Source organism: Neodiprion pinetum, chromosome 3, assembly GCF_021155775.2.
Source record: "Neodiprion pinetum isolate iyNeoPine1 chromosome 3, iyNeoPine1.2, whole genome shotgun sequence".
In the NCBI taxonomy this organism is placed as follows: Eukaryota; Metazoa; Arthropoda; class Insecta; order Hymenoptera; family Diprionidae; genus Neodiprion; species Neodiprion pinetum.
The window spans coordinates 29576185-29590723 of NC_060234.1; the positions used below are offsets into that span (position 1 = coordinate 29576185).

Sequence of the window (14539 nt, forward strand, 5' to 3'; positions counted from 1 at the left end):
GTGTATACTGAAAAACTAACAGTTCATTATCCAATCGCAATGTAGCTCCAGAGCTTAACCGGGTGAAGTGTTCTTCCACTTCCTTAAGCATCCACGGTTCAGTCGTAGCATCGTTACAGATATTGGACTGCTGAGCGACCGCCGTGTGGTCGCCAGGTTTGTACATTCGCTCCCTTTCCTCGCTATATTCGTAGTTACCATAATGGGCCAGCCTGGATCCGGGGATTGTGTCGCGGACGCACCTCGGCTGGTAGTTGCCATTTTCTCGATATCTTGCGGTCAGTTTACAGTTCTACCGAAATCAAATTTTATTCGTCCAATGTCCCCGAATAAAATTTATGCATTGTACGAATGGACTATTCTCTTTTTTACTGAGTAATTATCAAGAAGTACTTTATATTCGCATCACCCTTCAGCATGGAAAATTTTAAGGTGTATTCAAGACCTTGAACAACTTTATTTTGAATTATTACAGGAATCAGGTAAAAAGTACGTTTTCCTTTCAAATTCGTTTCCATACAAATTACACGCTGATAAAAGCGAGAAATATTTCCAGCACTGATTGTGCCTCAGCCTCAGATACATATATTGGATATGATCGTTTTTTATGATATTTAATGAGTGTGCTGAATCGTACTGTGAGTGTTGAGTACCACTCGTCATAGGCGATCTTCGTTATACATCGAGTTGAAAGCTTTTAGAGTGTTTAGTTAACGAAATCACACTCTAGAGTTAGAAGCCCGCACAAAACCTAGATTCTGGCTGACAATTATTTTGAACCGATGCCATCAGTACTAAAGAACGGGAGTTTTATGTCGCTATTACTGATATGGGAGACGCGATAATAAAACTCGTTATTCCACTTTTTTAATGGTGGTATTGAAACGAAAAGATACTATCGCAGTCGTCGTAAACTCGATAATAGTAACAGTATTCGCATCATGGTTCGAATTTTACGATTTGAAATTTCAATATTGGTGACATAACAAGATTTGTAATCCGTAGTTGTTATTGATGTTGCAATCATTGCTTATCTAATGAAGAATTCGACTCAAGGCTAGTACTAACATAGTTGTTGATTGTATGAACTGATCTTAATGACTTTTTCATTATTCGATCAGAAGAGTCGGTGGATTTGTAACATTTATTTTGAAAAGTTCATAAAATTTACCTACAACCAATGTGGAAAACAGTACTAATTTGTATATTCATAAATGTAAAACCAATTCGGATACTTTAAAAAGCATTATCCTTTTTATTTCTACATCATGCCAAGATTAGTTTCAACGGCGGCAACATATTGGGAACGAATAAAATGGAAAACAGAGTGTGCACTCACCCTGCACATAAGACAATGATCCTACCTGAACCCACAACGTATGGTTCAGCTTTCGGAAGGGATCGTCTCGATGAAACGCCCAAGCTTTATCAGCGATCAGTGCGATATTGGTGTAGGCGCTTTTCAGAAGCTCCTCGTCGTATGACGGAACGGAAGATAACATTATCTCGTCATCGCATCGTCAATACTTTTTTACAATCAACGCGAGAGACTGAAAACTTATTAAGTACGTTAATTCTCAACAACGTTCGATTTCAATATATTTCAATTTTAGTCGCAAAAGACCATTAATTTGAAATTTCATTCACGACCTGTGAAAAAACAACATGAAATGTGGCTTACGTCTTGTGAACAAAATGTATTCGGAGCTATGGCTTTTCAATAATGAAAATTGACAGTAGAATGTGAAAGACGAACATCCAAGTGGTAATAAATTCACACCAAGAAAATAGATGCATATCATATGGAGGCAATTTTTTTGTAAACGGAGAATTCAAAAAATTCAATAAGACGAAATCTGACCTAGTACTTCTTTGAAGTGTCATTACATATAATGCATGTAACTAAAATATAACACACATGATTTTCATTCTCTAATTTATTCTGTTCAGTTTGTTTAGTTCTATTTGCTATTAATAGAAGGCTGACTCATTTCGGGTAATCAACAGGAAAGTTTTTTGCTCATACTCAAGAAACTAAATTACTCGCGAGATCGATGATATAGAAATTAATCAGAACTTAGTTCCTAATTATAGTAGGCGTTTTAATTCGCTCCACAAATCAATATCGAGTAGGGGCCTAAATTGGCAATATAGATCGTAAATTAATTAATGTTCCTTAATTGGACCATTAGTATACAATGTTACACGTCGATTCAATGCTATAATTATATATCTCGTGTCTTCCTGGATAAATCTATACATTGACCGTAAAAGTTACTCCTGGAAACTTATTCATGGTTAAAAATTTAATACAATCTGCTTAATAGAAATTATTCCTGAATCGATCTGCTGCATCGAAGATTTTGATTACGGGTTCGGGTAATTCAATCGTCGAAACGAGCTGCCCGTAATATACGCAAGCACTGAAATACCTCACAAACCTGCGCGGTGAAATTTGACTAATGACTCTTTAGTGCACTGCGCGAACAATGTACCATGAAACTTGTCAAATTTTACTGAAAATTCTCAGTGTATATATAATAATGTAAAAAGTCTTACATTTTCCAATCGACAAACCATGTAATTGAAAGCATTTGCGCCTCCTGTTAATTTTGAATTTTTTACTGATCTGCTACTCTGAAAACTGTAGTGAATTAGTTCGCAAAAAACCTCTTGAGTATCGATAAATCCTCAGTTATGAATATTGGAAAAGTCGAAGAATCAAGTTTGAGTCTGTTAGTTTGATTTTCAAAACCTAAGAAAATCGAAATATCGATTTATTAGCGAAGTAAGAAGTTCTTAATATTTTCAAAACTCTTCTTTACCGATGTAGTAGTCAGCAGTTAGCGCTAATTCTCTTATCATGGTAAGTCGTTTTGTCGGACAGTGACTCGTGTAGTTGGCCGAATATGCGGCGAAGGCGCGTTGTACTGACGTTCGAGCTACACTTTACAGTTTTCCGTACGTGTTTTGAAGCTTGAAATGTTGTCACTTGACTTAACCTAATCAAGCTGAAACCGATTAATTTAATCGACATGTCACAACGTCGAAGAGTGTGAATATTATTTCTCAGTTTTCACTGAAATATAACTGAATTCGAAGAGTGCGGTGCCAAGAATCGGAAAAATGTTTGGTTCATTACGAAATAAATTTCAGACTGTCCAAGACGGGATTTCTGCTGGGTACGTCCTCTTAATTTCTCCCAACATTTGCCAGTTATCATTTGATTTGCAATTTCGCTGATAGTTTTCATACCGAAAATCATCAAAACTCGTTTGTAGTAATGATTAAATTTTCTTATCGGCCTAGAGTACTGTGGCAAATGTCTAATTCGTTTGGTTCGATAAACAGAAAAGATATTGAAAGACAGGAAGATCAACCTTATTTTACGTGAAATATTTCAGCATTAAAGGACTTACAGCAAGTGATAATTCGAAACCTAAGAAGACAGCAAATGTCAGAAATGTTAATTACGATGCGGGAGCAGATCTCTTGTTCCACTACCAAACAGAGTGGAACGAGCTACACGATCTTACTGAACAAAATGCAGGGAATGCTGAAGTAATCGACTCTCTGGTAGCATCGATTCATGAGAAGCTGGAGCAAGAGTGGAATAGCGTTGCACGACTCAATAACGCTTTAGCGTCGGTGCCAAAAATAAATAATGATATTCAGAATCTGATGGATCAGATAGGTGAACCATCATTCATCTATTCAATTACGGATTCAGTTATGCAAAATGTTTATTCCTGGTTCAGAAACTGATAATGATGCAAGTAATTTGATGACGGATACTAGTGTTGATTTCGTTACCTTTATCCTGTTCAGGTCATATAATTTAAAATGCACTTTGCGATACTCTATAAAAGCTTGTTTAAAGTCTGTTTTCTCAAAATATTTGTCCATGCAGGGTCACTCCAAGAATTGTTTGAAGAAGTTGAAGGAGCCATTTTTGAAATGGAAGATTTGAAAGAAACTCTAGACCTACAGAGCAGTCAGCTGGATCACAGATTTCAGTTGGCACTTTATAAAGAAAAGAAATTATCTGAATTGGATTCTGTGAGAGGTAATATCTTGTGCGTCAATTAAAATTAAAAGGACCTGATGTTGTGCAAGAGTTATGTAACAAAATGTGTTAACTTTCATACATGGAATCAACTGTTGTCTTATTTCTTCATTATAGATTTAAAGTGTCTGAACTTCTGCCTTTGCAAAAATTAATTCAAAACCGATCCATGTATTGTCCTATTATTACAAAAAGTATTGGTAATCGTTTTTCAGCAAAATTAGCCAACGATCACTCCAATCGCGTTTTGCTGCATGAACTCAAACAGCAAAAAATTCTGAAAGAGAGACAAGAAACTTTTGGGGAAGTGTTTAAGCAAGAGATGCAGGAGTATAAAACCACTGGATCAGTTCCAAGTGGGTAACTCTTGCCAATATTCCTAATGATTGAAGCAATTTTACGAAATGAAAGTAACTGAGAGTGTCAGAAATTGAATAGAGATATTCAATTATCTAGTGTGAAATTAAAATTACATATTAATTTCTACTTCCAGAATTAGCGAGTGTTCAACACGGTCAATCGCTAGATGAGGTGGAATTAGATAATACTGATTTTGCAGATCTGGATGAATTTCTTAAGAATTGATTGATTCAATTTATGAAAAATCTTGATGATCAGTATAAAACATGAACATGTACGATCAAAGGTGCCTGAATCTATCAGCTCTAACGATAAGTTTGTAAGAAGCGACAGCAAATGCTCCACATCTATACATATTCATACGTATTTGTTCAGGGAAACTTGTAAATAGTGGCTAACTAACGTATATTCTGTACATGTAAGGGAAAAGAGGTGTTGATACAAATGATATATGATACATTATTGAAATACAGAAAAAAATTCAAAATTTGCGTCAAATGAGAATACAGCGTGTAAGTGTTGTGTAAATAAAGCTATATTAAATAATGGTTAAAATATATAATCTATTTATTTTACTATTAGTCTTCGAATGAGCCAGAATATGTACCTGCTGTACTCCTAATATTTTGAATTTCAAGAATGAACGGATTTGCATAAAAAAAGCGCTACGTTGTTTGTACAGTCGCATACGGCTATTGATAATAAATCGTATTCAAAGACAAGCTGATATAGATTGTGCTGAGCGTGCCACGTGTGCAGGGCCATTCCGTAACATTCACTAAAATACCAATATTAGGTGAGCTTAGATGGAAAAATCTCAAATACCCAAAAGTGCCTGCAGCAGTGATAATAATTACTATTGTACATAGACATATTTTGTATGCAGTAATGTGTATCAATTGTGCCATTTATTCAGAAACAAAATTTGACATTCAAACGCGTTCAATCGTAGCACACGTCGCGGTCCATGGAAACAAATGAAATATTTCCGAGCATTTCCGAGAGTCGCCGAAGCAACGTTCGGCTTATCGGCAGCCATCTTGCTACTGATATAAGTTCTTGGAACGCTGGCAAGTCCGGACGTGCTTGTTTCAGCGTGTCGGTTTTTCCTGTGTGAGTAAATCAACGATGCTCTAAATATCGCTCTGATCGGTCACGTCCCTCTTTTAACTGTGTCTAATTATGTCCAAATCATGTCACGTATATGACAAATATTGATGTATGAATCGCGATTTGGTGGTCGATGGATATTTGTTTTTCTCATGGGTACTCGTGCTAGTAAACAGAACCATTGATTATTACTGTTTATTTCTAAATCGAAATGCGGCGGACGCGAACAGATTGATTAATTAATTGTTCACTATCAAATTATTACCGCGACTTTCACAAACCAGCTCGTGTTTAACCTAAAAGAGGCAGTCTATGGTTGTTAGACGTGAATAAGCCAGTTATAACTTTGTTGTCAACAAGTGTTACAGTGTCGTATACTGTCTCAATTTTTTATGATATGATTATTGGAGAAACTGAACATCGAATGCACATGATACTTTCGATACAATTCAATAGTCAGTAAACTAGTTCTCCGATGAATCCATTGCCGAACTTATCTGATATAGTGTATGAAAAATTCCTGTGAAAATTTGTTACCATATCAAGATTTCTGTGACAAAACAGGACGATGTGAACATGTGTGTATATTTATGTGCAGCAACGTGAAGTAGGCTGACATTATGCAGAAATTCAGCAATGGGTAAGTTTAATATAATTATACGTTTTATTTATGCGTCGACGCTCTGCTCTGTCCGCTTATGCTTGGGCTGGAAATTTCAAGCTTGCGTAAAAGAAAGATGCCGGTTCAAAATATATATTTTTTGTGCTCCATTCTTTTACCTCTTCTTTTTCCCTGTGTTATCATATCATTATTCAAATAGAAAATCGAAATTGTAGGAAGTTCGCTGAGGAGTATAGATTATGATGTGAAGCTTGCGCGTATTAAAAATTAATCCATAGAAAACTTTAATGCATTTTAAATAGACTAAGAAAGTTGACATCCCAATAGTGATTGAAATTGACGAATAGGTATTAAATGGGATTAAAATTGAAAGAATTTGTAACTATTCAAGATATACTTGAACCCAAACAATTGAAACACTGTGTTTAATATTTCGCAACTTTGTATGGTTTATATGGACTCTTTCTCTTCTACTCTCCAAGTTTTTGGTCATTCAAGATTATTCATCACGCTTTTTGCGCGTGGACTTGATACTTTGCTGTTTTAAGCGGGATAAGTCTCTGTTGGTCGTGGGGGCCGCATGCGTATTAATACGCCCATAATTATAGTCTAACACCCGTATTCATAGTCCTTCCTTGAGGAACAAGGATTCCTTGTTCTCAATTCACGTTTCATGACCAAGGAATCCTTGTTCCTCAAGGAAGGACTATGAATACGGGTGTAAAACACAGCAATTCACAAGCGACCAGTAAAAGTACTTCTGAATTACGTCAAACTATACAAGTTGGCAGTGAAAAGGAACATTTTTTCAAAGATAATCATGCGTTGTAAAATAGCTGACGTCGAAATTTTACTTGAGAAATGTGAGGAAGTGGTATGGAAAGACTGAATATTCACAGGCAGCAAAATGCTGCTGCAGGATTTTAAGGCCGGGTTTTTGACCAGTAGAAATACTAATAAAGCAGGGAATCGCTACCTAGGGTGCTTTCCGAAACTAGCTTCCAGTGCTGTCAACTATCTTTTATATTTTTTGCGCTGCCGAGTTCGTGGATAACTCTGACTCTGCTTAGGGAGTTTTTAGCGCTATCAGCTAGTTTCGGAATGCACCTCCAGAGCCCCTAGAAAACGGACTCTCGCGCTACCTGGTGCACGCGTGAAAATTCAGACTAACGCAGATCAACGAGTTTCTACCAATCATAACGCTGCGTACAGCTATGTCGCGTCAGCATGAATTTGATCATTGAAAACCAGGCTGGGGACTGCAAAGTTTGCATACATGGATGTCTGGTGGCTGGTAGTTAGGCAGGCGGCGAGGCGCGTCCTGTCAAATCACAATTTTTAACTCTGTCAGAGGCTGCAAACAAATTTTGTGTCTGTCAAGGAAATTACAGGAATTCCAAAATGTTTGTGTAATTACGAATAAAATGTTGTATGCATACGCGCAGAATTCATTTCGCAAAAAAAGAGGAGGTAGATCATACAAGCAAGGGGGAATAAATAATTGATTCAAGTGGTATAACCAGAAGCTATTCTTTTTTTCATATACATTGTGCTAATGCTATGAATATGCAAGAGTGGTAAAAAGCATGGTAAAAAGTCTTACCATCAATTGTTTTGAATGATTTCTGGACAAGGCATTGTTGTTCTGCTAACCTCTATAATATGAGTAGCAAAACCTTAAATGCTCTCGCCGAAGAGTATTTCTATAATATAAATCCTCTCGCACAACGAATCGGCGAAGATGTCGCTGCAACCAAAGATGCTTACGAAGGATTATGGAACACTTTAAGTCTCGCGGAGAAAAATCAAGCTATAGATGAGACGATTATTCAACCTGAAGTGGCTCTAAAATATACTTTGAAAAAAAGTGAAAATGTCAAAGACTTGCCTGATAGTTATCCAAAGTTGCGCATTCAAACGGGAATGAAATACATGATTGATGATACTGGATCGGTGAGTTGTCTGCAGTGGATATTACATATTCATTGTTTACGGACATGCAGAGAATAAGCTGTACCCGCTATTGCACGGTAATCTAAATCAGTCAACATTTTTTTTCTCAGACCTTACGCTGGCGCGATGAACATTCGGCACCGTTTTCTGTGATGACTCAATCTCAAATGAATTTGAATGTGTTCGAATCGCATGAAGAGGCAAAGCCGAAGTTGTCAAGTAATTATATCAGTGATTCTTCACATTTCTCAAGCCCGTCAAAAATACCAAGGGATAATGATACTCTACGCAATGATAATTATAATCATAACGAAGCATCTATTAATCGTATGAGTTTTAATCAGTCCGAAGGTTTCCCTGATAAGACCAATAGCTACGTTGCTAATGAGCGTGATATTTTGATTAACAGTCGTCCAGAAACAGATAAACCAGAGAGTATTTTTTCAAAGCTCATTGGCAAAACGTCACTTCTTAAAATTCAAAACAATTTAAATAATGAGGATACGGAGTGTTTGGTATCACAAAAGAATCTAACAGGGAAAAATTGTCAGATAACAATTCAAAATGTGGATAAAAACCAGATGAATATTAACTTGACTTCATCCTCAAAAACGAAAACTAATGAAATCGACGAGTCAACTGCACTATTAGAAACGCCCAACTCTTACAGTAGTTTTCAATTATCACAACTTCAGGATGACGGTATTCCAAAGACTGGCTTTGAATTTTTGGACAATTGGTAATCGGTCAACATGTTCTCAGGCATATTAATAATCACTATTTGTAATGTTTCGTTTCATTGGGCCAGTTAGATACGTACACGAATTAAATTCTATTTCTGATAGGTAATTGAAATTATGACACTGAAAGCTGTTACTGCATACCAAAGTAAATATTGAAATAAATACATTGCAAATTATAGTATAGAGCAGAAATGGTGTCCCTGTAAATTGACTATTAATCACGTAAATGAATACGTCGACGGTCAGTAAATAGTAAAATCCTGTTAGTCAGTTTATTATATCTTACCGACGGTGTCATGGATGATGCGCATTTTACTCGTTTTACTGTGCATTTGATCTACCAGTATTTACCTTATATTCCGAGTCGTGATTTTGGTTATACCATCCCTGCTGAAAAGCTACGAATTGCATTCTATTTCGATCTAGAGTTTCTTCATTTTCTGGGATGCATTATATGCCACAAGCGATTTACTTACAAGCCCTTACCAGCTTAGTCTGTAATTAATGGTATCTCTAATAAATTTTGAACTTGAAGTTATATAATTTGCACCCCAGCAACAAAGGTGGTACAACTTAAAAATAGTCATTTATCAGTAGAAGCAAATAACTGTGAGTAAAAACTTTGCATGCTCATGGAAGTTACCTGTTGTTCTCTGCTCTGTGATGGCTAATTTTTCAACTACGGAAAATTCACTTTTGAAGCTTATAGATCATTCGAAGTTTGCAATTCCAAATATGGTCTTATTTTAAAAATGCCAATTTTTGAGTTGTCACTTTTGTCGCCGGGGTGCGATTTTTATGACAAAGTATGCTCAGGTGCATCTATCATGAGGTTAAAGTGAAGGCAACAAAATATAAGTATGCAATTCAGTTACTTCAACCATTGATTGAAAGTTGAGGGGATGGTACAAGAAAAGTAAATTTCTACTCGCGCAAATGTTTACCAAGCGTAAAAATTTTCTACATTCGTAAATCTTTACTGGTTTCAATGGCTGATTTTCTTTTTGATGTAGATCGACTTCCTTAACGTTATAAACTTGACGTCATGATCTATCACTATTTCACGGTTTTAATGTATTAGGTGATGCAAAATAATCTGATATGCATACTCTATTGATATCTGTTCTTGGCTATTAGGAAGAAGAGGTAAAAATGTGGTCTATACATAGTTCCGATCCTTTGCATTTGCCTAAATTTTATTCTTGATAACATTATTTCATGACTAATAAAGTTTCATTTCAAACTGATTATTTATGAGTATGCTCTGAGAACTTATCAATTTCAAGATGATTGCAGTTAACGTTAATTGTTTTAAGATCTAATTGTTCTAAAGATGTGGATACATTATTGATGTCAGAGAATGTTTACAACTTTAGCACTACCTCGAATTATTTTATTATATCAATAATATCCGTACAAAAGGCTAATGGATTTATAAACTAAAGCAAGTAGTTGATGGCCATGCTGATAAGTTACTAATTGTGAGGCTATTAGATTAAATTAGTCTGATTTCACGCAGAACAAAATAAAAATTACATTTATAATGGACATTAGAAATTTGCATGATCTAGAATACTTAAGATTCGGGAAAAGTTTGAGAAAATGTCTAGTATAAATCCAAAATTGTATAGTTTCGTGACTTGAGACAATATTTTGCATACTTTCAATAATAGAACAATTTTACATATATGGATAATGCATACAATGAATGTATATTGAATAGCAATTTTTGAAAATAGCTTTTATATTACTTTGTGTGTTAAGACTACCCAGCGAACAAACATATCTTTATAAGTTAGTAACGGTAGTATTGTAAGTTTGGAACCCAAATTGGTTAGAATAATACAAGATTTTTAATCTTTCTTTGTATACTCATAGGTTTTTTACGTAACGAGTTTCGTTTTTCGATATATTAAAAGCCTGATAGTACTTGAATTAGCAAAAATTATTTTAAGATCTGATTCACCTAGCCCCTTCCACTGCGATTTTCTTTGCCCGTGTCAGATAAAATTAGATAATAATATTTAACATTGCAGTTTTTGCGTACCTTTGATAAATTTAGTTGAAAAAATGTGGGCCTAACTCCGATGAACTTACCTTGATAAATTGTGGGAACACGTGGATACATTCTAATAATTTTTAAAATGCAATTAGTATGAAATTAAATCGGGTTATTAGCATAACCGAGAATGATTTGAAGAAAACGTGCAATTAATAAATTTAATTTTTATTACAAATGTGGCAAATTGCATTCTTCAATTTTCATACATTCACACAATATTTTTACAGTAACATAATCTCTCTTACGCAGTATTTACAAAACAATTATTATAATTTACATTCATTAAAACATTGTTGAAATTCATTTCATAGCTATATTACATAATAAAATCTATAAAATCAGTCTGGCAGTTTGGACAATGTTTTTTTTTGCATATATTGTTTAAAAACGCTGTTATGGCTAGGATTGCAACAATGCTTGTTACCACATTCTTGCACGACTTTGAGAATTTACCGTAATTCTCAGTGGCGAGTATTTTATATTCAGAATAGACTTGATATACAATTGAAATTGAGCCATTATGAGAAAAATACTAAATTGAATCATCTTGTTCATTTTACAAGTTTCCATTAGTCAAACCACTGATGCGGGTCATTCATAAGTCAATTCTTACGTCGGTTAATATCAAGAACTACAAACAAGTTATCGACATTTTGATCAAACTCGCATGACTGTATTTCTTACAATAGCTCTTTTTAATCGTTCACTCTCCAATCAATATTCACACGTTACTAAACAAATTATACACCCTGATACAAGGTGATGAAAATCACATATCTATAAGATTTTTTACATGCTATTTCGTCTTAAAACTAATATATTCAATTCTCTTCATTTAAGAGTCCTATGGAACATTGTATGGCAAGATGTTTATAGCTTTACAGTATCACACTACTGTCATTGGTAATATAATCATGAGTTTACATTGTGCACCATTAGTTATCACTTTAAAATTAATTCAATCGAGATATGCTTCTATTTCGTTACCTTCGGCGGTGCTATAATACATTTTCTTCAATTACCCTATTTTTCTTTTAACGTGCAAGTAATGGCTGCTTTTTTAAATTAATCTTTAAATTATTCACATCGTTAAAATATTTGCTAAAGTTGAGCCACTCTTCTATATAAATAAATTTCACCGCAAGTAATTTACTTTTTAAAATTATCAAAGATTTATTTAATTTCTTTGCACTAGACGTACTCCTCAGAAGGTTTGGGTATACTAGCTGGCAATCTGAGCGTACTGGGTACTCGACTGGCGCTGTCTGGTAATTCAGCAATGTCTATAAAAACTCCGACTAAACTCTCAAAGTTAGGTCCCCAATTTAATAAATAATCCCAGCTCAATGCCGTGTTGGCTGATGGTGAGCCATTATTAGTTGGCCTGTACAAACCACTCATATGTGTAGATAGGTCATCGTCTGACGCCACTAATGTACTAAGAGAGCCTCTGAACGAACTATCAAATCCGTCGTAGTTTACGCTCGGTGGTAATTGAGGTTTGGAAGATTGTGATGTCTCGGTAGTCCTTGATGGCACTACTTCGTCATCTGGCTTGCTGAATAAATTATTCGACCTTTTATCGCCCACTAACGAGTTGTTATCATATTCTATTTCGGAACAAGTGAAACTGTCATTGCCACTTTCATCCGTAGTTGTCGAATTACGCCGTTCCAGTCGCTCTTGCGGCGGCGTGTGTCTTCTGTGATGATGCAAAGCGCCGAGGGCAGGCGGGCCTCTAGCTTCGCTCGATGAGCTTACCGCATCTAAGGTTGATACCAGGCTTGATGTTCGCGGTCTCGAGTTTAATCTCTCAATTTCTTCAGCCGTTAAGCCCATTGGTCCTGAAGAGACGTTGTTGACATTCTCGTTGTTCGATTGTGGTGCCTTACGGCTTGTAGTTGAATCTGATAGCTGGCTCATTACTGGCGAATTCAAACTCCTCTCACTATTCGAGTTCAACGCATCCTTTCCAACACCACCAGATGACGAAGTTGTAGCTAGCAAAGCGCTCTGTAAAGGCTTGCCACTGATGTCATGCAACGTTAGTATTCTCGGTTGTTGGGCTGATAATTCACTACTCGGTGATAATCTGGCTAGTGGAGTACTTTGCAATAATTTTGGAGCTGGTCCCGGAGGCTGTACCACAGCCGGCGGCGGCACAGCTCTCGGTGGAAAGGGCCCTGTATGTCTGTGTTGTTGTCCCGTGTGTTTATGGTGATTGGTGAAGCTGCCAATTGGTGTTGGAGGAGTTGGCTTAAATTTCCTCATCCCATCCCGGTAACCTTTGTAGTGATAAACAATGTCGATATCACTCGGTGCTATTGAACTAGCGTTTTCAAGATCATAATGTTCGGGTATTTCTGATTCAGGATTATGGTCGTGGGGGTGTAGAGAGTTCTGTGTTGATGGTGGTAATGGAGGGTGATCGTCACGAATCGGTGGTGATTTAGTCACTTCTCTTTCGATGATATCGGGTCTCTGCGGTCTGTGTTCGGACGAGTTCATTTCGCGTTCTTTATACTTCTTCGATATCAGCTCTGGTCCCATATGTACGACTCCTCGAAGATCAGACGTGTCCGAAATGTAAGTGTTCTCGTGTCTCGACATCATATTGTCGCCTCCAGGTCCAACCAAAGCGTTCCCTGCCATTATGGTATTGTTGCTTTTATTCCCTCCCGACGGCGCTGATTTCTCTTTGCTCTGCCTGCGTAGTCGGAAGACCACGAAACTAACCAATATGGCAACCAGCAGGATGACGAAAAATACGATAACCAATGTTATGCCAATACTTAGTGGGTCTGGAGCCACTGTGGCGCTAATTCCTATGGGTCCTCGGCAGTTCAGTCCAACTTTTCCGTGATACATGACTTCTTTGAAAACAGATCCAGAGCCATTAAACGGTTGAATTTCGTTGTTGACTGTGAAATTGGCCAAACACCCTTCAAAGCTTTTTGGCACCGATTCGTGAGCAAAGTACAGTTGTCGTTGAACTCCACCAATTGATAAAACGGACAGATATGGATCCAAAAAGTCGTGAACCCCGGCTGAATCTAGTTCATCGCCAGCCAAAACACCGTCAATGAGTAATCTAAGTCCGCGTGAGTATGCGTGCAGAGTTAAATTATGCCACCGTCCATCCGATAAACCACCTTCCACCGTAGCTGTCATGTTCACCGGAGATCCCAGTAATGACGAGTAAATCAATTGCCCGTTGGATAGCTGAAACCCGAATGTTATTTTCTTGTTATCTTACCGGTCAGAAAATATCGGTGTGTGAAATAAATGTAGTTATAAGGTGTTGAGTATATGAAGTATGTATACCTCTACAGATGTGAAGTGTTTGTTGGTTGCTGCATAGATGAGGATACCATCAGGACGTACAGTTCGAAACATTAACCCAATTGTTTTCGGTGGTGCTGGAGCCACGGTTAAGAGGCTACTTTCCTCCGGAACATCTCTGACAACTCTGTTCCTATGCCACAATGTGGATCCACCATAAAGATATTCCAGTAGTTGCATTCTCTTGTGCTTTTCCGAGACCTAATCAAAAATTAACACTTAATACATTTATACTGGGATAGTATTTATTTTCCATGACATGAGATTTTAGTTTAAATTTG

At 36.6% G+C, this 14539-nt stretch overlaps 3 protein-coding genes and 1 long non-coding RNA gene across 5 annotated transcripts in view; 3 read left to right on the forward strand and 1 right to left on the reverse strand.

Moving 5' to 3' along the window:
- Positions 1-2924: 2924 nt before the first annotated feature.
- On the forward strand, positions 2925-4982 carry Dysb (dystrobrevin binding protein dysbindin). Of its 2 annotated transcripts, XM_046618795.2 has the most exons (5): positions 2926-3182; positions 3405-3694; positions 3911-4066; positions 4282-4422; positions 4560-4982. In XM_046618795.2, the coding sequence occupies exons 1-5, from the start codon at positions 3127-3129 to the stop codon at positions 4649-4651; spliced, it is 735 nt and encodes a 244-aa protein (XP_046474751.1). In that variant the 5' UTR covers positions 2926-3126; the 3' UTR covers positions 4652-4982. The 2 variants fall into 2 exon arrangements, with proteins under 2 accessions (XP_046474752.1, XP_046474751.1); XM_046618796.2 differs by lacking the exon at positions 4282-4422 and having other exon boundaries at positions 2925-3182.
- Positions 4983-5527: 545 nt separating this feature from the next.
- Positions 5528-14539, forward strand: part of LOC124215428 (uncharacterized) — a 35345-nt gene continuing 26333 nt past the window's right edge. Inside the window, exon 1 of the long non-coding RNA XR_006882355.2 lies at positions 5528-6176. This is a non-coding gene — a long non-coding RNA (uncharacterized lncRNA). The remainder of the gene's footprint in view (positions 6177-14539) is intronic.
- LOC124215411 (uncharacterized protein C1orf198 homolog) lies at positions 7435-11085 on the forward strand. The gene is made up of 2 exons (XM_046618789.2): positions 7435-8111; positions 8222-11085. The coding sequence occupies exons 1-2, from the start codon at positions 7821-7823 to the stop codon at positions 8852-8854; spliced, it is 924 nt and encodes a 307-aa protein (XP_046474745.1). The 5' UTR covers positions 7435-7820; the 3' UTR covers positions 8855-11085.
- ft (cadherin-related tumor suppressor fat) overlaps positions 11477-14539 on the reverse strand; it is an 88683-nt gene continuing 85620 nt past the window's right edge. Inside the window, exons 20-21 of the mRNA XM_046618700.2 lie at positions 14241-14459; positions 11477-14138 (exon numbers count right to left, since the gene is read on the reverse strand). Coding sequence (XP_046474656.1) covers positions 12108-14138; positions 14241-14459 — 2250 coding nt within the window. The 3' untranslated portion in view covers positions 11477-12107. The remainder of the gene's footprint in view (positions 14139-14240; positions 14460-14539) is intronic.

Coding starts and splice junctions, on each gene's coding strand:
- LOC124215411 (XM_046618789.2), top strand. CDS start 7,821: ATGAGTAGCAAAACCTTAAATGCTCTCGCCGAAGAGTATTTCTATAAT. Junction 8,112..8,221: donor TGATTGATGATACTGGATCG/GTGAGTTGTCTG, acceptor TTTTTTTCTCAG/ACCTTACGCTGGCGCGATGA.
- Dysb (XM_046618795.2), top strand. CDS start 3,127: ATGTTTGGTTCATTACGAAATAAATTTCAGACTGTCCAAGACGGGATT. Junction 3,183..3,404: donor CAAGACGGGATTTCTGCTGG/GTACGTCCTCTT, acceptor GAAATATTTCAG/CATTAAAGGACTTACAGCAA. Junction 3,695..3,910: donor GAATCTGATGGATCAGATAG/GTGAACCATCAT, acceptor TTGTCCATGCAG/GGTCACTCCAAGAATTGTTT.